This window comes from Carlito syrichta, unplaced genomic scaffold, assembly GCF_000164805.1.
Source record: "Carlito syrichta isolate Samal-C Ts95f unplaced genomic scaffold, Tarsius_syrichta-2.0.1 Scaffold314349, whole genome shotgun sequence".
Taxonomy (NCBI): Eukaryota; Metazoa; Chordata; class Mammalia; order Primates; family Tarsiidae; genus Carlito; species Carlito syrichta.
The window spans coordinates 831919-858174 of record NW_007258445.1 but is presented as its reverse complement, the minus strand read 5'-3'; the positions used below and the strand labels follow the sequence as shown (position 1 = coordinate 858174).

The following is a 26256-nucleotide window of genomic DNA, read 5'->3' as shown; positions in this document are numbered from 1 at the left end:
TTATTTGAGAAGCAAAGGGTGATGTGCTTTGGCAACACTTGACCATGCAAAAGCTTCCATGGTGTTGGACACATGTATGTTCTGTCATTAGTCTCTATCTGCCGAAGACACTTCTCTTTACCTCTTATGATTAGACTCCGAATGCATCAAAGGTTCCTTCCTGTAGAGGCCAGAAGTTGGCATCACTCCTGAATCCGGCCTTCCCTCATTGCTGTGGAGACGCTAGGGCCCAGCCCTAGTTTCCTGAAGCTGCCACACGTGCCCCTCTCTGCTGCACCCAGGCTGGCAGACGCGCCCGCCAAATGTTGACTCTGCTCAGATGTATAAGCTGTTATCCGCCGCCCCTCCTCCTCGGCCTGCAGTCAGAGCTCCCTTCGGCTCTCCCTAGTTTTCTGAGTAGTAGGTTGAATAAAGCTGGGGAAGATAAAGCCAGGCCAAATGTTGGGAGCTGGAAGGGGAAGAAATCAACTGTCAACTTCAAAGGGAAAAGGCAGCAAGCATCTGAAAAAGTTGTCTCTCGGTACAGATGTTGCAGGGAGCGCATTTCTCTATTATTTCAATTATTACAACTTCCTGCATAGGTTGAAGGTCGTTCATAATTCACACTTCTGTCATTTCTAGACATGCCACATGCAGTCTATTAAGCAGAAATAAAGCTTTCAGTGCTTGACCGGGAAAAGTAAGCGGGGCTCCGTGACAATGAGGCCTCTTGTTCATCTTTTCCAGAAGTAAATGGTGTGCTTTCTTTCCCTCTTGCTTTCCCCCTGTGTACAGAATTTTCCTTCTGTCTCAATAGTACAAACATAATACTTTAGATGGACCCAAGCACAGCGAGCTAGGCAGCCAGACTGGGCTGGCGCATTCTGGATTTTTCTCTTCTGTACGACAGTAAACAAGAACCCACTTGATTGCCATTTAGGAATCCAAATGGTATCCTCGTTCTTCTGATAGAGGATTTGGTGGAATTCAGGTCTTCACAGTATAAAACCAAAAAAGACTGCGAGCCTTCTGTGACCTCTTGGCCACCTGTCCCAATGCTGGTGTGCCACACTGTTTCCAGTGCTGTTCTCTTGGCTTAAACAACCAAAAAAAAAAAAAAAAAAATCACGTGACACATGGTTAATTCCAACTCCAGCTAGATATAAGAGTCATATAACATAATGTGTAACTGCATATAACTCATATGATATATAGTTAGAATTAATCATGTGCCGTTAAACATCTATTTACATTATAGATGAATATATATAAAATATGGGATTGCTCATATTTTATGCAGATTTTTTAAGTTTCCCCAACACATATACTTTGCCAGATGTATATGTCACGTACAAGATATATAGTATACCTAAGTACACATACAGTTATGTATAACATCACATGGAAATGTACATTTTGGAAATCTAAAATTGGCTAAATCAATTCTATCTCACCAGTGCCTCTTTTATACCTAGCTTGGCCTTGTGAGCACTCACCGAATGGATATTCTCTCTGCAGTTGGAACTGCTTTCAGAGTGTAGTCAAAATAAATAAGTAATAGTGATTATGTTTAGAGTATTTAATTCCTACATACATGTATCATATTATATTTATGCTTTAAACTATGAGTTTTACCAATAGTAAAAGCGACCGAATTCGGGATTTCAAATTTTATTTTCAACTACTTGAATGATTTTAAGTGTTTTTGAAAATTTAGAAATTTCGCCAGTGTGTCATTTTGACAAATTTTAAAAATAAAAGAATGAAATCTGCTATTAAAGCATTTTCTGTAAATATTCTTATAAATTGAGGTATCCAGAGCTCCAAATAGAATATTCATACTTGCAAAGATAGAAATATAGCTTTCTGGGGGGAAAAAAAAGTCCAACGAGATACTGGGAAAATTAAATTTTTAATGTGATAAAAAGACCGTCTCGACTGTCAAAAGTTTTGGGTGTGTGGACATTAGGTCATGCTCATAACATGTGATTCTGGATTTCAGTATTAGCTACCAAATAGAAAACTTTGGAGAAGCTAATACCGTTTTAAAATATTTATTATGACTTTTTAAAAAAAATGTAGTCTCCATAGAATCCTATTTGCTGACACGATAACCCCCTTTCCTCTTATCTTTCACCTTATATAGGAAAGAACTGAGTTATTCCCTCTAATAGAGCATTCTGAGAGAGAGAGAGAGAGACAGCAAGATAATCAATGTACAGCCCCTTTGTATCAACACACCCCTTTTCTAAGTGTGTGAGATTTCTGAGCCCCTCTCTGTGTATCTGAGTTTAATTCATCACAGCATTTCAAATCCAGAGCATTTTCCCCATAAACCCTCCCCGATGGGAAAGGAGACCTGTTAACTCTTGGATGGAATTGACCACAGGGATTGACTCTCTCCAATTTTCTCCAGCTCACAACCAGAGAGGCTCTAGTATTTGTGTCTCTGCTTCTGGTTCGTAACTCAGTGAGTGCAGAACTCTTAGACCTGCAGTGCAGCTGAGATCTCGAGGAAACACTGGTTTTAAAGACAACATGACGATGCTTTCCTAAGTGTGGCCAGGTACCCTGACTCTGCAAATCTGTGAGAACATCTACATAAATCACTTCTATCCTTTGTTTCCTTTTTATTTGCTGAAAGATCTATTTTGTTGCATAAAAGTGTATTTTCTGAATGGCTTGATTTCTCCATGATGACATTTTATCCCCCCCCCAACTGTTTCCAGGTGAGAAATTGTCATTTTGTTTTAGTTTTAATTATTGCATCGCTTCTGCAAAGCCTACTGGTGTACTGTTATGATTGTTAGAAAGTAAACGAAGCTGATGTGTAGACGTCTCTGAATTCAGCTATTCCAGGCCCGCTTTTTGGGCCACTGTCGTGAGAAGGGGAACATATGATTTCGTGAAGTGTCTCTGAGGTCCGAAGGGATGAGAGAATGGAGGCCAAGTGGTAAAAACACTCCTTGAGCAGGGTGGATCTGCAAGGGTGTGGTCGCCAGGACTTCGAGGGACACTCTTTCTGCCATGCGGGGACGTGTGCCCAGAATCTGCCCTCGTTATGTCTGGCGCTTGCCAGTTCTTTTCAAACCTCAGTTTCATGAGCACCATAAAAATTCACTTAAAATCGAAAAGAACACCCTGAAGTTAAAATCCACTCTGCTTTCCTTTGCCTTTCATGGCTTGGAATGTCACCTTTTACCTCCAGTAAATAAAGCCAACATCAACACTCTTCCGCGTCTTTTATTTTTTATGCCCTCAATATCCCTCACATGACAGTCGCGACGCTTGCAGGAAAAGTACAGGGTGAGCCACACAATCTGGCAGAGAGAATCGTCTTTGTAGGATCTACTTAAAGTGTATCCATCATTTTCTTTCGTTTCTTGGACTGTTCCTCTTGGACTGAGTACATCGAAAATGGAATTAAAAGAGACATGATTAATAGTGGACTGCAGAGAAATAACCATCGCGTGGTTGTTTTCTCAGAGGACTTTCTCAGAGAGACCCGGCATGTGTGCCCAAGTGGTATTCCCCGGAAGAGACAGTCGCACCGTTTTACTGTCTAGCAGGGTATTGTCCCTGTAACCTCACTGTTTCCGAGAAGCCACCGAAAAGTTCTCATATGTCACAATTCAAATGTCAACATGTTGTTGGAAAGGAAGCTAATAAGTTAAACCTTTGAGAGATGCCAAAAACAGAGGTGATTCAAGCTGTTGAGAGAAGTTCATTGTTTTCTAAGGGGAAATAGAACTCCAGAATGAAGCAGGGTGCTTACACACATTTAACTGGAACCTTAGGGGAAAAAAGCAGACTCATGCATTATTATTTTAGAAGAAGATTTGGTAATCTTTTGAGCCAGAGCTGTTCCTCTCAGTGTACTTCCAAAGAAGGGAAGGCACGAAGGTTGGGATTAACAAGATGCACACTTCAAATTTACTTTTTTTTTTTTTTTTTAACTATAGCACATTACAAAGAGTAAGCTTCCTCAGATAGTCTGGGTTCCATCTATGGACAGATATAAAGAATCTTCAGTTATATTGTAACATATTATGGCAACATTTTATGTTTGGCATTATTTTCTATAAACTGGCTTCAGGTGGTTAAACTATTATTGAGTGAAAAAAAATTCTATTTTGACAATAAAGAAACAAAGCAGAATGTACTCCTCATTGAGTTGTTTTTCCAATGTAGCACAATTTGGTGCTCTGGTCTTTTTATAGAAAAATAAACAATTGGACTTCAGAGCCACCTACTGGAATAAAAAGGCACGTACTTACGTTTAAAGTCAGCTTCTCAGAAGATGCACAGAGAAATAAAATTCAAGCACCAGCATGCCTGTTGACCTTGTAAGACATTCAGTTATTCAGTTTTGCACAGTTTGCAATATCAAGTGATTCTGCAAGAAAAAAGTAGTTGGCAGCAATATGTTCTAGGATTTAAGTCTTAGAATATGGTGTTTGTTGTTTTGTTGTTTCTGGTAGCTTGTGTGTGCATGTGGTTGTTTTGTTTTGGAGGGTTGTTTGTTGTTTCTGGTAGATTGTGTTCGGTGTTATTTAGGGTGTATGTTTTGTTGTTTTGGCAGGTTGTGTTCTTTTGTTTTTGGTAGGGTGTGTATGTTTGTTGTTTTGTTATTTTCGTTAGGTCGCGTGTGTGTTTGTTGTTTTTGGTAGGCTGTGGGTATGTGTTGTTTTTGGTAAGGGGTGTGTGTGTGTGTGTGTGTGTGTGTGTGTGTGTGTCTTTGTCTTGCCCAGAAGTTTAGAAACTAGTTTACTCACGGAAGAGGAACATATGATTTCATGAAATCATATGGCTCACTGAGATCGATTGTGTTTATGGGCCTCCTTGTGAGAGGATGGGGAGGGGAGACTCACTGGAGATGCTGAAGAGAGAAGACGGCCTCCTCCGATCACCGTGGGGCCCTGCAGAGAGGCCGTGGTGGGATGGACTGGGCATTTCACTCGCTAACTGTACAACTTCGTGCTTTCTTCTAAAACTTCATCTGGTTGTGGAATTGTTGTTTAATGACACAAAGGGAAGCTAAGGACATTTTTATGGTAAGATGAGCAAACAGCCTAAAGACCTTCATGCCTAAAAGCTTCTGCAGATACAAACCCTGGTAGCTGGACAGTCACTGAGGCCCAGGAAACGGTGGGCGGCTCTCGGGGACGTCAGCCCAGGGTCCTTTCCACACTTGCCCTGCTGCTTCCAGTCAGTCATTAACAGAGTTATTCAGCTCCTCCGCCCCCTCACCTTGCTAGAAAGCGAGGGGAGTGAGCGCCACCCTTCCCATCACTGAGTCAGCGAAGGGCGTGATGCCTGCCGTCAGAGGGAGGACAGGGGCCGGGGCCTGGGGCAGGGCCTGGTGACCAGCGCCCTCCTGACGTGAGAGGGGGATTCGGGTTTCCCAAGCAAAGCACCCTCCTCAAACACACGGTCCCGATGCCATGTCCTTCCAGCCTCGTCCCCTGAGACGCCTTGTTGAGAAGGGCTGTTCTGCAGACTTGCTCGGGGAAGGTCCAGGTGAGCTGGGCTTCTCCTGGTATCCTGGGCCCGGCGTCCCCCTTGGGTGGGACTCGGAGCCTTCAGGGCAGGGCGTGTGGCAGGATGAGCTTGGAACCAAGCACGCCTGACTTGGACGAGTTCTGGGCTCTGGCACTTGGCGCCCGAGGGCTCTTTCCAGTCCCCCAAACAGGAAGTCACACTTCTTTTGTTAGAAAGTAAAACCGAAAAGGATGGTGCTGAGAAGGTCTGAAAAGGGTCTGAGAAGATGCTGAGCGCTCTCCATGCCTGTCTGGCGCTTCATTCATGGTCTGCCTCCCCTTCTTCCTGACCCCCTGATTTTGTGTTCAAAGATATTCTACAGAGCAGTGGCTGACATCGCGCCAGGAGAGGAGCTCCTGCTGTTCGTGAAGAGTGAAGCCGACCCCCATGACACCATGGCGCCCCACATCCACGGTCAGTGCCCCGCCCTCCCGGCACCCCAGCCCGGCATGGTTGCTGCTGGCTTGTCCGTTTCTCGGGCCGGTGGGGGTCTGTTTGAACAGAGCCCTCTTCCCTTGACACTTGCTGTCTTCTTGGCCTGGCGTCTGGCCAGCGTGACGGGCCGGCGATGGTGGGCAGAGGTCTTCCCGGAAGTGGAGGCCACAGGAGTTTGGCACATCTGGGCTGTAGCCTCACCTGGCTCAGCCTCTATGGGTGCACCAGGCGAAGAAAGGCATGACCCTGTCCCTGTGTAGAGTCATTCCCAGGGTGAGACTTGAGCTGTCCTAAAATCTAGGGGATGCCTCTCCCACCTCATGCCCTGTCACAGGGGGAAGTGTCCCTCCTAAACTGAAATCTTGGCCACTTGGCCACATGGGAGGGGTCTGGGGAAGGGGGTGGACTGGGTCAAAAGTGCCCATGAGGAAACTTTGGAGCCAGAGGAGTCTCTGTTTCCCAGAGGCTTATTCTTAATCAAAGGGTGTTAAGAAATAGTAATAATAATAATTACAATCAGTAGTGATGTGTATTCAGATCAGATTAAGAGAAAACTCTATTTGTCTTGATTTATAACATTGAGATGAAAATGTGCATAATTTTAAAATTCTTCTTCCTCTTTCTCTCTGCTGATGTAATGTGATTCAGTTCAACATGATTTAGTGGTCTCTTTAGAGCATTTGGTATTTGAAAGAACCACTGAGAAGGGTTGCCCATCCCCACATGCCACAACGGGGGGGTGGGGTGGTCTCACCCCTGCCCCGAGCACTCCAGATGAGAGACCCTCTCCTTTTTCCCCAACAGTCCAGGAGGCTGCCCCTGTTGATAGCTGTCTTTACTTGAATATTTTTCCTTCGGCTGGAGGGCAGTCTGCCTCTTCATAGGTTATAGCAGTTGTATTTTGGGAGGCCTTTTGATATTCATATGCCTGCAAATAGCTTTGAAGACCTAGGGTTCCCAATTAGCCCCGGCAGAGGTTGATCCCGGAGAGGGTGTCTGGCCCAAGAGGAAAGGGCTTTTTGGCAGCAGGTGGGGTCAGATGGTAGAAATGCAGTCTGAGGCGTCTTTCGTCTGTTACTGTCAGATCTCACAAGGATTTAAACAATTTCTCAAAATATAAATGACTCGTTTACTCCTCCCCTGAGGCCTAAGTAGAAGTGGCTGTCCTTTTTTGAGGGCCATCGTTGCTAAGTTGCCTTCCTTTACAAACCTCTGGAGCCTTGCTCTGAGGCATGTCTCCGTCCCCACACATAGACCACATATGTCACATGTGACGCTTATCATGCTTCAGTGGTGGTTCCTACTTTATGTCTCAGGGATTTAACTTTCTTTAGGAAAGCGAAGACACGTGCATTGCACACGGACTGTATGCTAGCTGTTAGACGCTCTCAGTCTGTTGCCTCATTTCATCTTTTATACATAGAAAGAAGTGGTATCCATGTGACAGATAAAGAAACTGAGGCTAGCTAAGACCAAGTATATCAGTCAAGCCCTCCTGGCTCATAGGTGATAGAGACAGCCTTCAAGCCAAGGATCTCTGCTGTCTCTATCCCCAGGCTTTCTCCTTGTGTTAAGTGGCTTAGACCTTCCATTTGTGTTCTCCTGGCTGAGATCCCACACACAGATCCTAGATACATGACGTGTGTTACAGGCCGAAGGGAGTACGGCTCTTGACTAAGAAGTCACTGAGAAACCTGACTTTAGAGCCAAGATGATTTATTCTAGAATGCCTCCCTCTTTCTAACCCTCTACCCCCAGAGCTGGCAAACAGCTGACTCTGCACGGTCCCTCCTTGGCAGTCTGGCCCCGCTGGCACTGTCCCGACTGCACTCACCAGGGTCCTATGTGCCCTGGGGCTCTCTGCTTGGCTTCCCGGGCTGCTGGGGAAAGGTTCTTCTAATGGCCTTCTGGTCCCTTCTTCACCGGGAGACCTGTCCCTGCCTAACTTCATTTTCCACCCTCCCTCTCCAGGCACCCTACAGCCCTGCCGTGTTCTTTCTTGTCTCCATCACTGGTACATGCTGTCCCAGCTGTCCGAACTGTTACCTCCTTCCACTTCACTTGGCTGTTCCTACCCTTTACCCAGCCTTTCCTGAACCTCTTTCCCCCAGATCTTATGGTTTAGCCTCCTTTAGACCCTGTGCTCATGTCTGCCAAAAGACATATCACAGACTGTTTGTTCACATGTGTTCCCTGGGGTTCTGATATATTCATTCTCTAGCAGAATGCCCTCACAAGCAGTCAGTGAACAACTGAAGAGTCACATCTTCCCTGGCTCTAAGTCTTTAAAGCAGGGACGACGGGTCACGGTGTTGGCTCTGGGGTTTTGGTGTTGTGAGCTGTTCTCGCGGCATCTGTGACCCTGTGCACTGTGGCCTCCTGTGTCCGCTGAGTGGTCGAAATGGACAGAATGGCAACAGTGCCACCCCACCTGACACCTTATAACCTTGTTGTCTCTGGTCTACACGACTACCATTTATTTGTCTTATTGACTTCAAGTGCAGACTGATGCTCTGTTCACTATTTCACAGAACTATGCCAACGAGCATGGGCCCCGGGTGACAGAAATTAGCCTAGAAGGTACTGGAAACATCCCCTGTCCCATGATTAGCGGTGATGAATGCTAAAGCATTGCCAGGTTACTGACATGAACTGGGGCCACCCATGGCTCAGACGGGAACCTCGTGGTCCCATGGGGTCTGCAGGTCACGCGGCACTGGCATCCTGAGAAGTGCAGGGGACAGAGACGGGCTTGAATCCGGACGCAGGCCTTAGCTCTGCACTCTCTGCCTTATCTCAGTTCTGAGCTTCATAGCCCTGTGTGGAAATCAGGGTATGAAAATCTGACCTAGAATTCCTCCTTACGAGGTTTTGAGGAATGTTCATCATTCCTGTACAAGGGTGAGAAAACAGATGGTGTCCTAGGTCCGTGAAGCAGGGATGATGGGTCACGGTGTTGTCTCTGGGGTTTGGGGGTTGTTACTTCAGTGTCCTCCGAACCCAGACAGCACAGGCCATGCTGTTTCTACCAGATCAGGAGGCTGGACTGCAGCCTTGTAGATCTTGTACGGTTGCACCGGCGTCCGTCCTGAGTTCTCGACATATATTGTTTCTGGTTCACGTTGAAGCCAACATGCTAGATGTGGCAGTCCGCAGGTGTCTTTTATGTCGGGCGTGAGTCGGTGAGACGGGCCGGGCTCTGCCGGCACGTCCTGACCCCCGCCCTCGTGGCACCGGGCTTGTGTTCACAGAAGAGCGGCAGTATCGCTGTGAGGATTGTGACCAGCTCTTCGAGTCGCAAGCGGAGCTCACGGAGCACCAGAAGTTTCCGTGCAGCACGCCCCACTCGGCGTTCTCCATGGTGGAGGAGGACTTCGCGCAGAAGCTGGAGGGCGACAGCGACCTCCCGGAGAGGCTCGCCATCCGGGAGTGCAAGGAGTGCGACCAGGTCTTCCCGGACCTGCAGAGGTGAGGGGGCCCGGCGCCTGCCCCGCTCCTGGGCTCACACGGTGCCGTGTGCATTCTGAGGGTGCATGCAGGTGGGAAAGGGAGAACCGCAGCTGGCCCCCCTTAAGCGCGCTGGCCGCGTGCGCAGAAACCGCTTTCCCTGAAACTCCCGTCTGTGAGATGTGTACGGTGATGTTGGAATTCCTTATTGTGATGTCAGACAGAAAAGAATGTGTTGTGTTATGATGCGAGTAGGGTTCCATTGGGAGCTGGAGGCTTACCTTTCCAGGAAATTGTGAGGTGCAGCAAAAAATCGAGAGTGCTGGAACAAAATGATGCTCTTAACGTCATCAGATGTCAAGAAGCAGTAAAGCTACCCGAGCGCATTCCGGTGATTTTTAACAAGACAAGATCTGGGGCTCACTTGTTGAAAGACAGATGATCTTTAGGTAGATAGAGCAGTGCCACTCCTGGATGTAGTTTCAACGGTTTATCTAAACTGCCCGTACATAAGGGTGTAAGGAGCCTGTTAGGTTTTCTAAAGTGGGGAAGGTCCTGAAAGGGAAAGTTCAAACGTGACCAACTCAATGAAGTGATCATTTAAGGCTTATTTTTAATGCAATGAAAAAATGTCTTTCAGTGATATGCGAACTTTGGCCTTTTGAATTTAATTTCGTAACTTTAGAAAAACTTCTATTTAAAGAAAACAACAACACCAGAACCCACCCTATGAACAGTATGTATACAATAACGATGCTGCAAAAGGTTCTTTAAGATCAGAAAAGTACATAACCAGCAGGTAGGGTTTTTGTTTGTTTCTCCCTAGAGGTTTTGCCGGGCTTCACAAATAATTGTAATAACTGCATTGATCCCTTTGCTTTTAAATCTGGAAATGATCCTGGTAACTTGTAGTCAGAATTTCAGATGAATGTCACGCCGTTGTGCTTGAATGGGGATGGCCCTGTGTCAGCCGGCCTGCCTTGAGAGGGGGTTCCTCAGATTTCGTCTTCCTCCCTCCCCTCCTCCCTGGCTCCCTCATTTCCTCTTCTCTCCTCACCTCCACGTCTACCCTGTGTCTTCTCCTCCACGATGAGCCTCTTCCAGGAAAGGACTTCATATGGCAGTCATTCACTTCAACCCTCAGTGACCAAAAGGCATCAAGTAGAGCTCCTTTCTTGAGGAGACCGAGTTGAAAGAATGATTCTGTAGCTTTGAGGGTTGACAACTAATTTAGCTGTCAAAGAGAAAACATTGTGGAGAGCAAGAGGCCTTTCCAGCCCCCTTTAAACTCACCCCTACTACTGAACATACAGGTGCACGGAGGATTCATCTGTTGTGTACATTTGGTAAAGTGGGGATTTGTAATAAAAAAAAAGTCACAGCATGTCCCCTAAATATAATTGTGCCCAAGTTAAAAAAAAAAAAAAAACACATGAAACGAATAAGTACCAATGGCTAGGAAGAGCATTTATGCTGTAAAACAGAATCTCTAGTGTAAGAACTTAAGTATATATTTTTTTCAGTTTTTGCCATGAAAGGTAACAGCCAAAAGTTGGCAGGCTAAACTCTAAAATGTAATTCTGACTCCCTATTAGAAGTGGAGAGCAATGTTTCTTGGTGAAGCAAGCTTTTTAATCAGCCCAGCTGTAAGATTAAGCTTGAGTCAGCTCTACTCAATGCCCAAAGCAGCTGTCAAACATTTAGTGGAAAGCAAGAAAGAAGCCTCATCATCTGACATCGGGTAAATTTTCAAACGTAGTTTCTGGTAGCCCGGCCAGGTGGGTGGAGTGCGTCACTATGCAACTGAATGCTCATCCTCCATGTGGTAGTTTTGGCTATAATTTATACAATTTAGCCACATGCAGAACCTACACTTTCTGAGTTTTTCTGCTTTATTGAATGCAGCACTGTGGTTTTATATTTTAAACAACAGGGATTTCTTTCTTGACGTGATAGAGTCTTCTGTGTTTTCTCCATAAAGTCTTGAGAAAATAATGCAAAAAATAAGAGCAAGAAAGAATCAGAAGGTGACATGGGAAAGAGGGAAAGAACTGAAAACAACCCAGAAGGCTGAGCAGAGCTCTGGAGATTGAAATAAAGTCCTGCAGAAAACAGAGGTGTCTCCCTAACAGCTGCCTATTCGCCCCGTGTTCGTGAAGGCAGTGTACGCTTCCTTCTGTGCTGGTGACTTGCTTGGTTCTCGTTTTCTCACCGATTAGCTGGAAGCTGATAATTCCATGGAGCAGTGTAGATTTTCTACTTAATTAGGAAAAGCAAAGTAAGGAACATTCCCTTTGCTTTGCGGTCTTGGATCCCACTAAGTACCATGTCCTCATAATATACTCTTAACACTAAAGCATACCCTTGGAACTGGAAGAGGGAACCAGACGCAAGGAACAGGCCAGTCTTCTGCCACGAGGGTTCAGGGTTGGTTCCCTAAAACACAGCCTATCACAACACGTGTCACAATGTGGCTTGCGTTTACAGCTGCCAAGGTCGGACAGCAAGAATGAATCCAAGGGATTTCCGGGGACGTCCCTGACTCAGTTCAGTGCTAACTGCTGGTGTTGACATCTCCCCCTTCACCCTCACAGGCAGGAAGAATACATCATGTTTGGAGAGGAGGCTGAGGAAGAGAAATGTAGAGGGAGGGGATTATCTACCAAGATATGATAGAGGCATCCCACTGTTTCCCTCTGCTCTCACGCACTGTCTACTCAGCCACGGGGGCATCTGTTCTAGGCACACACAGGTCTTCGCTCACACTGAAATGTAGAGTGTTCATTTCACAGAGAAAGAAAACACAGAGGCAGGCGAGACCTCATCTCTACAATAAATCAAAAAAATTAGCCGGGCGTGGTAGCGCGCGCCTGTGATTCCAGCTACTTGGAAGGCTGAGGCGGAAGGATCGCCAGAACCCAGCAGGTCGAGGCTGCGGTGGCCAGGAGCGGCCACTGCACTCCAGTCTGGGTGACAGAGTGAGACTCCAACTGAAAAAAAAAAAAGAAGAAGGAGAAGAAATCGAGTTGTTTTTCTGGGGTCTTTCCTCCTGTCTTGGTGCTGCTGTGATGTCCCACCTCTTTCTGCATCCCCTCTATTTCCTGAGAACTCAGAGTTACAGCTCTGGCCTTGGGTGGTTTTAGGTTCAGTGTTTCAGCAGGAACATCTCATCGATGGGGTCATTTATTTCCATCAGGAGTACATAATGGATGGTCTAGATTCATCCGTTCTTTAAGGGCTTAAAATAGGGATATTCTAACTGCATCATTCTCCCATCATTTATTATCTGGATTAATTGTGTATGGAGAAACCCCCTCATGTGCTGGGTTACCCTGTAGAACAGTGTATAATAGGAAAGCAGACAGCTGCGTGCATTTTTCCTTTCTTTACCAGTTTATAGAATAATGATTTGACTCCTAGTGTCCCCCGGGGGTGGCCAGTGGGGCTCCCTCCAAGGGTTTCGAACATCGTTATTATTAAGGGCTCTGTTTCCTCTGAGGCTCACTGGCCCCACCTTTGGCCAGTGCCATCTCTTCAGGTTGGCACCTAATTCTCATGACTTCATCACCGCTTCCTTGCTTTTTGCCAGGACAAGAGGGCCAGGCCCGGCTTGCGGATTCTGTGCTTCTGATTCAAATAGGCGGCTTCTCCAAGGAACTCCAACTCATGTCACATGGGGCTGTATCCTCGTGTGTTACATGCATTTGTCTCTAATCAGTGAAAATGCTGCAGACCTCTTCTGTCACAATAATCCACTCTCCCTAATATTTCCTTTTCTTTATATTCATGCCTGCTTTATCTATACAAATCTCAAAAAGGCAGGGAAACATTTGAGAAGGAAAACATTCTTAACTTGGAAGTAAAGAAACGATGCTTGTGAGAAACAACCATGTTTTTCTTTCGGGGGACTTAAATAGTGCCACCACTTAAAAAACATACGATTTTTTCCTAATTCATGGGCTTACATATATATGTTTATTTGTATTTGCATGTATATCTCTGCAGACATACACGCATACACACATATCCATGTATCGGTGTATCCATCCAACCACTCGTTTACCTTTTCCATGCATCCACCCATCCATCCTTCTGTGGCTCGAACTATCCATTTACCTGTTTATCTCTCCGTTCAGTCCTCCTTCCACCCACCAGCTATCCTTCCTTTCATCCGTCCACCAGCCAGCTAAACTGCCAGGCATTTGTCTGTCCTCCCTCCCTCCCTTCCTCCCTTCCATCCATCCTTTCACTGATACATCCATCCATCCATCCACCTATCAAACCCGCCAGCCACCGATCGATTCATTCTTCCCTCCCTCCCTCCTTCCCTCCCTCCCTCCTTCCATTTATCCACCCTCCGTTCATCCACCCATCCATCCAAGCTAACTTCCTTCCTGTCCTCCATCTGTCCATTTATCTGTCCATCCTTTCACCCCGGAGTCATTGGGAAGTTGTTTCTTGAGTAGTTGGCTTACAACTCACTTTCTTACATGGTGTCATAGATAGTAACAAAAGTCCTTTTTGAATCTAGAGATTATATACGGTAGACAGAACACCTGCCTACATATTATTTGCATTTGCTTAACATTTTATGGATGAGCATTTGTGTTTGAGTTTAGGGGGTATCAGCAGTGCCCTCTAAGACAGGGGTTCCTCCTGTCTTGTGTTGCTGTTAGATTTGGGTAGCGAACCCCCAACTGGACGCAAAGCTTGTGGTTTGCCGTGCTTCTGAGTCAGCCGATCACCCCTGCTAGCTGGGTCAGATGTGTTTTCTGACACAGGACCACATCTTCATATTGGAGAGAGACACAGTCCGGGAAACATAAATGTACCTTTGTCCATCCCGGGCCTGTTTCTGCCGTCTCTCCTTCTCAGTTCAACCCCTTTTCCTTCTACGTCTTTAATCGCCGGTCTGGGTTAGCAGTAAGGTGATGTCTGTTTATGAATGCATTCTTTGTCTTGTTAACCCAGTTGTTCTCTTCCAGCCTGGAGAAACACATGCTGTCACACACTGAAGAGCGGGAGTACAAGTGTGATCAATGTCCCAAGGCGTTTAACTGGAAGTCCAACTTAATTCGCCACCAGATGTCACATGACAGTGGAAAACACTATGAATGTGAAAACTGTGCCAAGGTACAGTGAATTTGTAGGCTGCCCGGCCTCTGTGTTGTTCTGCTCCCTCTTAATCCGTCGCTCGCTGTGATGTATGAAAACAAGCCTTGAGAGGGGAGCTATAAATATCTCGAGGAAAGTAGACTGAGTGCTGTATGCTCATAGGCATTAGTGGGGTGTATAAAAACACTTAGTGGCTATCCTTTTATTTTTGTAAGGGAGGAAGTGAGGCTTAATGGTGAGTTCCAGAACTAGGTGTCAGACATCCTTGGTAAATTCCTGGTTCCGCTACCGACTTGCCAGCGTGGAGTTGTTTTATAGCCTCGTGGAGAATGAAAATTTTATCCAATGCACATTATTGATTTCTTTTAATAGCAATTTGCGAGGAAGTCCCATAAAGTTTCTGAATGCCTCTTCAGAAAGAATGGGAGACTCCTGCATTTGCGGGTTTTTCTGCGTAAGTCCTTGCCATAAATTAGAGAGTGTGGAGCCTCTGTCTTCGAGGGCAGCGCTGACCAATGCCGGGCGGCATGGAAGGGCTCACCTTGGCTGGGGCGTAGGGCCACAGTGATCACATCTTATTTTCATCTGTCTTATCCATCCAAAAATGTCTCCCGGCGTTTGGATACCTTTCCTCATGCCAGTGGAGATCTCAGTGCCCACTGGGTTACCGGGTCCTGTTCTCCCACGAATCCCCCATGCTAGGCATGTTAACCTAAAATGGTGTGTTGCTTTTTCTTCTAAAAAATTAAAAAGACCTTGGCAGTTATCTTAGGGATGTTTTGCTCTGGGCTGTGTTGGGGGGCTTTTTCATTTTGTGGGGGGTTACAGTGTGCCAAGGGATTATTTTAGCTTGCTTGTAACTTACTGTAACCGTGCTAGAATTTAACCCCCTAGGCAAACTCTTTAAATACATTGGGGTACTTTAGTCAAAATCCCCCCAGTTTTGTACATTGTACAATGTGTCTTTATTTAAAGGAAGAGGCCGGGCTCAGTGGCTCAGCCTGTCATCCCAGCACTTTGGGAGGCCGAGGCGAGTGGATTGCCTGAGCCTAGGGGTTCAAGGCCAGCCCTGGGCAACTTGGTGAGACCCCCGTCTCAACCATAAATAAAAAATTAGCTGGGAGCGGTAGCACACGCCTGTAGTTCCAGCTACTTGGAAGACTGAGGCAGAAGGTTGGCCCTGAGGTGGCAATGAGCGTGCCATTGCACTCCAGCCCGGGCAACGGAGTGAGACTCCAACTCAGAGAAATAAAAAAATAAAGGAGGAAACAGCATGCCGGGTCTAGTAGCGGTGTGATGACTGGCATTTTATTCAACTCCAGGCGCTCTCAGTGGGATCAGAAAGGCCTCGACAATGACCAGTTAGTGCCAGGCATTATTTTGCTCCGCTGATGCCAGTGGGGGCTTGGTGCTCAGAATACAGTTCCTAACCTGCTGGAGAGCGTGCTTTGGGAGTCTTTTGGTCCTTGGAACAAACAGGCAAAGACTAAATAGATATGTGTAGTTCCTTCTCCAGCCGCCCGGTCTCCCACCTGCTTCAAGTATCCTGATTAATCAGTCCTCATCTCCAGCAGGTGTTCACGGACCCCAGCAACCTCCAGAGGCACATTCGCTCGCAGCACGTTGGCGCCCGTGCCCACGCGTGCCCGGAGTGTGGCAAGACGTTTGCCACCTCATCGGGCCTCAAGCAGCACAAGCACATCCACAGCAGCGTGAAGCCCTTTATCTGTAAGTCGAATGTGCCAGCCCCTCCCTGAATCGTCTCTCCTCCACGGGCGCCGGGGCCAGGAGAGAGGCCACGCAAGGCCCCTGGGGTCACCGTGCCTGCCGCTTCTGGTCCACTCGAGAAGGGCTCTTTTCTCTTGCAGGGAAGTCTCTTATAACCAGATCCGCGGCCTTGTGTCTGTGGTCCCTGGGGTGTCTTCTGTTAGATGAAATCAATAACAGGTAGAGAAAAGAGTTGTTAAATAATGAAAGGGAAGCCTCCCGGGTTGCAGGATTTAATCGAGGCAACCAGGTTTGTCTCACACTGTAAATGTTCATGACTTTGCAAAGCAGCAGACTGCAGATATCACTAAACGAGATGAAGTGATTAAAAACCTGTTCTGCATCAGAAAGAGCTGGGAGAAGCCCACCTGGCAAGGAGGCTTCCGGCTGTGTGCGTGTGTGGTGTGTGTGGATGGGGTGAAAGGCTCTTTGATGTCCCTCCTATGCCCATGGCGGCTGGGGGTCAGTAGACCTCTGTCACTGAAAATGACAGACCAGAACATTTTCACGTGGACACTGGGCACTCCATTTCTCCCGCAGCACCAGAGCAGAGCCACAGGTGGGTGCTCTCAGGGCTTGGTGCTCACATGGCCAGCACAAAGCAGACCCACAGGTGGGGGTGAGCTCAGGGCCCTGTGATCGAGACCCACACACACCCTACCCAGAGCACCACGGGCACATGCTTCATGCAGCCAGACCCGGCTCCCCATGCAGTCCCCCTGCCCACCACGCCCGTCCTCTGTTGTGCTGAAACAAGTTACATGAAGCATCTGCTGTTCTCAGTCTGTCTGGGCAACGGTTCTGGGCTCCTTTTGATCCACGACTTGGCTGAGTTTATAAATACAGTGACTCATGGCATTGCGCTGCAGCCTCCGAGACAGGTTTTGGACCCAGATACACGTGGAGTCTATTGGCACACACTCGGCACTTGGCAAGCCTCTGGGTGTAGTGGGCATGTGAGACACTACTACAGCACCCGGTGGAAAGCACGTCTCCAGTGCCAGCCCGGAGAGCCAGAGACCAACTCCCCCGTCTTTCCTTGACACAGCCCTCTCTTGTGCTGCCAAACACTGAGCAGCTCTCCTTTCCTTTTGGGGCTCACAATAGAGTCCTGTTTGGCTCCCATGTTTTTCTCTTCCCCAGAAGAGAAGGACCAGCAAATAGATAGACAGAAGGGTGCTCTTGTCTCCCGGGGAGCTGGGGGTCCTGTTGGAAGCCGTGGGAAATAAAGTACACAATAGCAACTCCAGACTTCTTGTCCCAGAAGGACATTCCTGACTCTAGGTCGTAATGCCCCGAAAGTGTACTTGGAAAGGCTACAGGTAAATGATATGAAATAGTTCACTTATTTCTCATTTCTCAGAAATGTGTTTCGGTAAGTTTTGTCATGTTTTGGTGTGAAAAGAGGTAGAACAAACCACAAGGAATTCTGATCGCCCACTGAATGCCTTCTCTGCTGCGTACAGTAAGTCAGAAAATAGAGACTTCTCTCATCTAGGATTCTGGGATCTGGGATTTTAATTGTGTCGAAATTGAGCGCTTCACTTGAAAGCACGATAGGGTGTTCCTTTGCCATCAGGTCGCGTGAAGTATTTCTCATGAATGTATTTTCAGTAATTATTGGTAAATTCAAATAGCAGATGGCATTCTTCACGTGTAAAATCTGACAGAGAACCATGGGGTAATTATGAATAATCACCGTGTAATTTCAGAACAAAAGGGCTTAAGGATCAGGCATTGGTGTGGAGACTTGGGTGGAGGAGGCTCACCCAGAGCTGATATTTGTTTCTCCCCAGAAGGCCACACACCATGATTTACTCCTGCTGGTGTGTTTATGGCGACTGTCTCTTGTTACAGTGTGCCGCCAAGCTAAGCCCAGAGTCACCGCGCTCAGGTAATTACTCACTGCCTTTGCAGAATCTCCAGCCTCCTCAAATAGAAACCACATGCTCTAATAGGCGGAATATATTCAGAATGCCTCTTAATTTGTTTAATAAGCAGAAAAATGCGATGTTAACTACTGGCTAATTCCTTATTACTGGGAAAATTACAAGAGGGTACAGACTTCAACATCAACGGAGCCAGTCTCACCAGAGGCCGCTGGTTTGTGGGAGGCCGGGCCTCCAAGTGCTAGAAACAAGGCCTCTGCCTCAGGAGACACCCCCAGTCCGTATTCTCGAGACCAGTTGCAGACACACTCAGCCCTGCAGCAAACAAGTCAAGGGCACCTGTTGTCACACCAGCGTGGAGAAGCTCTTGATTTTCTTAAGGCCATTGGCTGTAGGAGGGAGGTGTGGAGAGCTAGACGTCCTTGCCAGAAAGTTGCAGGTCTTTCAAAAGCTTGTGCCTCTGTGGAGTACCCATCAAGACACTTCCTCAGTGCCTTTTAAGAGAGGTTGCTTCCTGAATGAGTACATTTTAGACTTCCAACAATATTTTACTTACTACTTCTTGTTAGTGCACATCGTTGGATCATTGTACCTAGTGAAAGTCTTGCTGCTTCTACCCTCTCCATTACATGATTTTGATTGATGTATCAAACAATTCAACACACACGATTCAACAATATATATTGTGTGTGGTTAAATAGTACGGACTTTAAAGCAGACTCTGGCCAGTATATTCCAGTAAAATAATTTGAAAATAAATCACCCACATCTTCTTCTCCCATGAAAATGCATGTGACATCCCCTACAATGTCCTGAATGGTTCCCCAGTTGCAAGCTCCTTGCATATCAGCGAGCACATTGACATATGTAACAATGCAGTTTAACCTTTAGCAGCAAAAGAAATAGCTATGCAGTCACTCGGGACTTCCTACTGGGATGTGTGCGGGGTAATCCAAGTTCTGGGTGAGCTGTGCTGGACTGAAAGTCTATAAAATCTCCTTCATGTGAGGTTTTTTTTTTTTTAAATTATTGCTGTGATTCAGGAGCAGAGCCGTTCTGCACCTCAAGGCAGCTACCCTGCAAAAGCAATACGTATTGTGTTTTGTCTTCAATGTAATTTCTCCGGAGAAATTTGTTTCGACAGTTGCCAGCAAGGCCTATCCTGTGTCTGCAGGAATTGCACACGCACAGAAGGGTTAAAGCAAGGCTGCACGTTAGGTGCTTCATGCCTAGGAAAGCCAAATACAAGGTGAGCTAGCTGCTCAGGGTACTGACACGGTGGTCCTGCGGGACCACGCGGTGAGGAGGGGTCTCACCCAGCCAAGGAGCTCCCGAGGGCTGCAAGGTGTGGCCTTCACCTGTGCTCAGGCGCCCTGGCACATGCTGGCGGGGGGAGGGGAGGAGTGTCCTGTTTCGCTTGCAAGTTCTCCCGTGCGGAGGGCTGAGTCACAGCCGCACATCCCGGGCTCGTCCTCCTTTCTGGAGCAGAGCTCACGTAGCCATCTTCCCCACCTCCACCGCTGGCTGTCACCTAGAAGGCAGGCTCCCAGATAACCAGGGCAGAGATGACAGCACATGGCCATGTTTCTCAAGGCTGGGGGGTTCATCAATGCAGGAAGGTTAGCGCCGCCGCTGGTGCGAGGGGAAGTCAGAGGACGTGATCCCAGCTCATGGGAACCAGCACTGCAGGATGGGCCACATTCAATTCGGCTTCCTCTGCAAGCTGAAAATAGTGCCATTGTAAATTATGTCAGTCTTTCTCAAGTCATGAAAATGATTGTGGAAAAGGCCTCGGAAGACACAATGTGCATTGTTGTGTGGCTTTGATGTGTGAATGATGAGAGCGTGTGATATAATACAATCCCGATTAAATAACAGCAGGGCCGCCACAGGCTTTCTCCCCAAGCGGGGTGGTAAGAAGGGTGTCGTTCCCAGTAGAGGGAGAGGCTGCTGCATTCTGTGTGGGTGCCTGCAATGCAGAAGTTTCGAGCGCTCCAGGATTTTGTCTCATGCTTAGTGCATTTCCAGACTTTAACTTTTAAGCTTCTACTTAAAGCACAGGGATCGGGTGGGGAGTCCGTGCATGCTGAAATTGGGCTTTCCCCTAAATACCGAGATGCACAGATATGCCAACGGTTGCGTGGCGGGGGTGGCCCAACGTTGGAGCATATATGTATGACATGTTTGTGCTGCCTCCGGACATTTGTCAGGTTGGATGCCTTGCTTTGGAATCTGGTGAAAGGGGGTTTTCTGGGTTGGGAGCCCCCAGGGTGGCGCCCCTGGCGTCTCCGACTGGCTTCCCGATCAAAACTGGGGGTGAACCAATTGTGATACTTGCTAAATTCGGACGCACTTGCCATAAAGCCTGAGATTCTCTTTTGTCGTTTGCACACAGGTGAGGTCTGCCATAAGTCCTATACTCAGTTTTCAAACCTTTGTCGTCATAAGCGCATGCATGCTGACTGCAGAACCCAAATCAAGTGCAAAGACTGTGGACAAATGTTCAGCACTACGTCTTCCTTAAATAAGCACAGGCGGTTTTGTGAGGGCAAGAACCACTTTGCGGCCGGTGGATTTTTCGGCCAAGGCATTTCACTTCCTGGAACCCCCGCTATGGATAAGACGTCCATGGTCGCCATGAGCCACGCCAGCGCGGGCCTGGCTGACTATTTTGGCGCCAGCAGGCACCCTGCCGGGCTTACCTTTCCGACAGCTCCTGGACTCTCTTTTAGCTTCCCCGGTCTGTTTCCCTCCGGCTTGTACCACAGGCCGCCTTTGATACCTGCTAGCTCTCCGGTCAAAGGACTGCCAAGTACTGAACAGACAAACAGAGGCCAAAGCCCCCTCATGACACGTCCTCAGATACTGCCCGCCACACAGGACATTTTGAAGGCTCTCTCTAAACACCCCCCCGTAGGGGACCGTAAGCCGGTGGAGCCGCAGCCCGAGCGGGACTCCGGAGAGGGGCCCCTCGAGAAAAGCAGTGACCAGTCAGAGAGTAGTGACCTTGACGATGTCAGTACGCCAAGTGGCAGTGACCTGGAGACAACCTCGGGCTCCGATCTGGAGAGTGACCTTGAAAGTGAGAAAGAGAAATTTAAAGACAATGGTAACATGTTCAAAGGCGAAGGGAGCCCGCTTCCGAATCTGGCTTCGGTCACTAATAAGAAAGAATGCAGCAATCATGCCACTTTCTCGCCGTCCCTAGAGGAGCAGACTGCGGTGTCGGGAGCGGTGAATGATTCTATAAAGGCGATTGCTTCTATTGCTGAAAAGTACTTTGGTTCCGCAGGACTGGTGGGGCTGCAAGACAAAAAGGTTGGAGCTTTACCTTACCCTTCCGTGTTTCCCCTCCCGTTTTTTCCAGCATTCTCTCAGTCAATGTACCCATTTCCTGATAGAGACTTGAGGTCGTTACCCCTGAAGGTGGAGCCCCCCTCGCCGGGCGAAGCCAAGAGGCTGCAGATGGGCAGCTCGGAGTCCCCCTTTGACCTCACCACCAAGCGCAAGGATGAGCCGCCCACGACGCCGGCCGCCTCCAAGGCCCCCGCCGCGCCGGCCGCCGCCGGCCAAGACCAGCCGCTGGACCTCAGCATGGGCAGCCGGAGTCGGGCCAGCGGGGCCCGGCCGGCCGAGCCCCGGAAGAACCACGTGTTCGGGGAGAGGAAGGGGAGCTGCGCGGAGCCCAGAGCGGCCTCCGACGGCTCCTTGCAGCACGCGAGGCCCACGCCCTTCTTCATGGACCCCATCTACAGGTAAGGGCGGGGGGCCGGCCGCGGAGCAGGCGCCGGGCTGGCACACCACTCTATGCGCTGGGCTTCCATCGGGCCGTTTCTGGGGTCATCGCGGAACAGAGAGCGAGCCGTGGGAGCCGACGGAGGCCTTCTCCTGCAGAAAGTTGGCCCCTTGGCTTTGGACTCCTTTTTGGGTCTGTTTGTTCATTTTATATTTGGGGTCTCACTCTGTCACCCAGGCAGGAGGCCACCACGCGCCAGACTTCCCCACGGGCCGTTTCTGTGATCATCGCGGAGCAGAGGGCAAGCCGTGGGAGCCGACGGAGGCCTTCTCGTGCAGAAAGTTGGCCCCTAGGCTTTGGACTCTTTTTGGGGTCTGTTTGTCCATTTTTGATTTGGTGTCTCACTCTGTCACTCGGGCAGGAGTGCAGTGGCATGGCCACCACTGATCATGGCTTACTGCAACTTCAACCCTCCTGGGCTCCCAAGTAGCTGGAACTATAGGCATGTGCTACCATGCCCGGCTCATTTGTTGATTTTTTTTGGTAGAGATGAGGTCTTGCTATGCTGCCCAGGATGGTCTTGCACTCCCAGGCTCAAGCACCCCTCCCACCTTGGCCTCGCAAAGTGCTGGGATTACAGGCATGAGATGCCATGCCTGGCTTGGATTTATTTTTGGACATCTCTGAAGTTGGGGCTTTGGTCTACAGGATTTTTTTTTTTTCTCCCTTGACAATAGATTTACTTTTAAACACATTTTTGGGCGAGTGGAAAATATGGGAAAGTCATACTTAAAGACACTCGTCCAGGGGCGGAAGAAGGAAGCCTGAAGGATGAGTGCAAGCTCCTGTGGCACCAAGGCACCGGGCTGCGTGGGGGTGGGGTCGTGTGACAATGCCAGTCCCCTTGTCAGCCCACCAGCGCAGCCCCAGCGGTCCCAGTCGCAGTCCGTTTCACCTCATAGGAGCCCCCAGTTACACGAAATATGATTTACAAGGCATGTTGGGTAGATGATGTGAGCGGTCGTCTTGAAAACATGTCTCTGTTGAGTACCTTCATCGTCTGCTTTCCTTGGGTGTATCCAGAAATTCTCTGGGTGGAGCACGCACGTTGAGTACAAGGCCTTTCTGGCCTTCTTCTGTAAGACCCACTTGGCCCACGTGATTTGGTGTTCAAGTGCCAGTTTTCTTTAAGTGGATATGCACAACGATAATGATGTCAGTGGCACAGTTTAGCTATCACAAGCGTTTTCACACTTACTTCCTCCTTCAGATCTTAAACATTGCCAGGAGCCCATGGGCTATGAGGGTGTTTTTTTTTTTTTTATTGAACTCATTCAAGGTGGGAGTATTTTTATATTTTTCCAGATTCTCTTTTATGAAGAGAAGACCCTGTACTCTTCTTTCATTCAACAGGACTTACTGAGTTCCTGTTGCTTACTAGGCACTGCGGCGGCCAGTTTGCACTTGAAACTCTTCTGCCAGCCGGGCACAGTAGCTCGTGCCTGTCATCCCAGCACTTTGGGAAGCAGAGATGAGAGGATTGCCTGAGCCCGCGGGTTTGAGACCACTCTGGGCAAGTTGGCGAGACCTCATCTCTACAATAAATCAAAAACAGCTGGGCATGGTGGCGCATGCCTGTCGTTCCAGCTACTTGGAAGACTAAGGCGGAAGGATCGCCTGAGCCCAGCAGGTCGAGGCTACAGTGGCAGGGAGCGTGCCACCGCCCTCCAGCCTGGGTGACTGAGTGAGACTCCAACGCAAAAAAGAAACTCTTCTGCCTGTATTAGCTGCAATGTGTCAGCAAGGGAACATTGCCAGCATGGGAGGGGCCTCCCTGTTTGAATATGCCAAGGGGCTGGAAGGGGGCCATACCAGAGCATCTCAGTGCTGTCCGTACCATGTTTGGGCACTTTTTTCCAATGATCATATCTTAATTCCTGTGGTGGTCCCATGGCTAGAGAAGGACAAAGAAGAAACAACAGGTCGCTTATAGTTTGTGTGTAAACTGTATGTCACATGTCTCCGGTGAGGTCATATTTCTGCTCAGGGCTACATCTCAGTCTTGGGGGAAGATACCTTCTCAGTTACTCTTTCACACGCTCCTGATGGTAGGCTTTCTGCAACTCCACATATCCCTCGCCCCATCCCCATTCCCTCTAAACCTGCCTCTTTCTGTCTCTGACCTCCGTCTGGTCTCTGGTGTTTCAGTCTCAATTAAGGGCCAGGCCTGTCGTTTTCCCAAACTCATGAAAGGCCTAGAGTCCAGTTTTAGTGTCAGACTGGGTTGAAATCCTACCTTCCCCATGTTTGAGACTTTTTCTCCCTAACCCATAAAAGGGGTATAACACCACCTACTCCATTCAGTAAGTGAAATATATATATGTGCAAAACACATATCTCTATGGTATGAAGAAATGGTAGCTATTTTAAGTGTGTTAAAGGTGCACTTATTCAACAGTTTTTTTAAAATAGAATTACCAACAACTGGTAAAAGAGATTGCTTTCATTGGACTCATGACGTCATTTCCCTGTGTGCTTAACACGGTATAGAATGGCAAGCATTTCTAAAGCAGAAGGGATGTATGATTGAGTTCTAGATATCTCTCTCCATCTTCTAAAAGTTCCCCATCTTCTTCCCCGCCCCCACCTTATCTGCCTGTTTATCAGCAGTGGCATCCTGAGAGGATGGATGGGTGGATGGATGGATGGATGGGTGGGTGGGTAAGTGGATGGATGGCTGGATAGATAGACAGAATATAGATAGATGATAGATCGATACATAGATATATAGATGGATGGAAGATAGATGACAGATGATAGATGGACAGATGAATATGGGTATATAGACGGATAGATGGATAGATAGGTAGATGGATGGTATTTGATGGATAGGTGAATGCATGACATAACTGGGTAAATGATAGATAGATGAGAGAGAGAGAGAGAGAGAGAGAGAAAACCTCAGAATGGCTGGTAGGGTATATTCTTGGAGACTCCCTTGTTATTATTGGCAAATAGGGAAGAAATAGAATGACTGTTGGGAAGAACACCTGGGTAGAAAATGGCTTCAATTTTCAACATTAGCCCTGCCCTCGTGATTTCAAAATCACCAAGTGTTCTTGTCCGTATTTGAAACAAGAAGCAACTGAATGTGTGACGAAGGCCTCTGATTTAATGGCTCCTCATTTTTCGTCTTTCCTCACTGTTGTGACTTGTCTTTAAGCGGATTTTCCCATTACAAAAGCAGCCTCACTCTCTGAGCACCTGGCAGTGCTGCCAGCAGCCCCCAGGAGCCGAACGGTGTCTTTCTGTCGTGTGAAGCCCTTCCCAGAAGCCTGCCCTGTGCTGCGTCGAGGGCTGCTTCCAGTGTGGGTGATTCTGTGGGGATCGATACGCAAGACTGATTCACATCCCAAATCTAATTTCAACCTTTCAGAGTAGAGAAAAGAAAACTAACGGACCCACTCGAAGCACTGAAGGAGAAATACTTGAGGCCTTCTCCGGGATTTTTGTTCCACCCACAAGTAAGTATTTTGCATGGGAGATTTCCAGCCTGTAAACGAACTTGTTGATCTTGAGAAGCAGGTGCAGTGAAATGAAAGCCATCTTGAGAACACGAGGATTTCCGGTGACGCGGGTGTGGAGGAACACAGGAAATTCTCGCAGGATTAAAACCCAGGCTCTTTAAAGAAATATTAGTTAATGGGCGTGTGGAAAGTAACACGGTTTGGGTGTTAAATGACTGTCTGCTATCAGCTGCTTAGGAGCCAAAGCGCATTTGGGGGTGAGCAGAGCTCAGTTAAGACGACGATATTGCCTGTGCCTTCTGCCCTTAAAGGTTGCTGGCGCCGAGATACTCTGTGACTTGTCCCAAGCTTGTGACAGCCTTCCCTATTCTCTCAGGGCTTAGATTCAAAACAGGAAATGAGTCTACCTGACCAGTTGTTACCATAGAGGGTGAAGGAATTTATCTAGAGATCACTGGGCATCCCAGGAAAGTTCTGTAATTGCACAAGAATTCACCACAATGCACAAAGCTACTTGCCAAGTAGGATTATGTCCATTTATCAAAATAGTTACAGTGTCTCATTGCTAGGAAATACCAAGCGGCATTATCTGAGTGGCTCATCCCTGTGTCCCTTACATACTTGGTCACTGCTTTTTTTTTTTTTTTAAACTCAAACAAACAACAAACCTGTGTTTACATATCAGTTGAGCGCTGGATAATTGTATTGCTAGGAATAAGTACAGTATGTAAACATCTTGAATCTGGTTGCTTAGTTTATATGTTGTGTTATTTTTGTTGCGAGGATCCAAGCTGATAGCAACATTTTTATGAAAATGCTT

The 26256-nt window shown here is 47.7% G+C and overlaps 1 protein-coding gene across 1 annotated transcript in view; it reads left to right on the top strand.

Moving 5' to 3' along the window:
* The first annotated feature begins 3620 nt into the window (after positions 1 to 3620).
* The window catches only part of MECOM (MDS1 and EVI1 complex locus), a 50927-nt gene continuing 28291 nt past the window's right edge, over positions 3621 to 26256 (top strand). The window contains exons 1-7 of the mRNA XM_021719279.1: positions 3621 to 3679; positions 5832 to 5934; positions 9207 to 9423; positions 14388 to 14535; positions 16092 to 16245; positions 20569 to 21928; positions 25346 to 25433. Of these exons, the coding sequence (XP_021574954.1) occupies positions 3665 to 3679; positions 5832 to 5934; positions 9207 to 9423; positions 14388 to 14535; positions 16092 to 16245; positions 20569 to 21928; positions 25346 to 25433 (2085 nt within the window). The 5' untranslated portion in view covers positions 3621 to 3664. The remainder of the gene's footprint in view (positions 3680 to 5831; positions 5935 to 9206; positions 9424 to 14387; positions 14536 to 16091; positions 16246 to 20568; positions 21929 to 25345; positions 25434 to 26256) is intronic.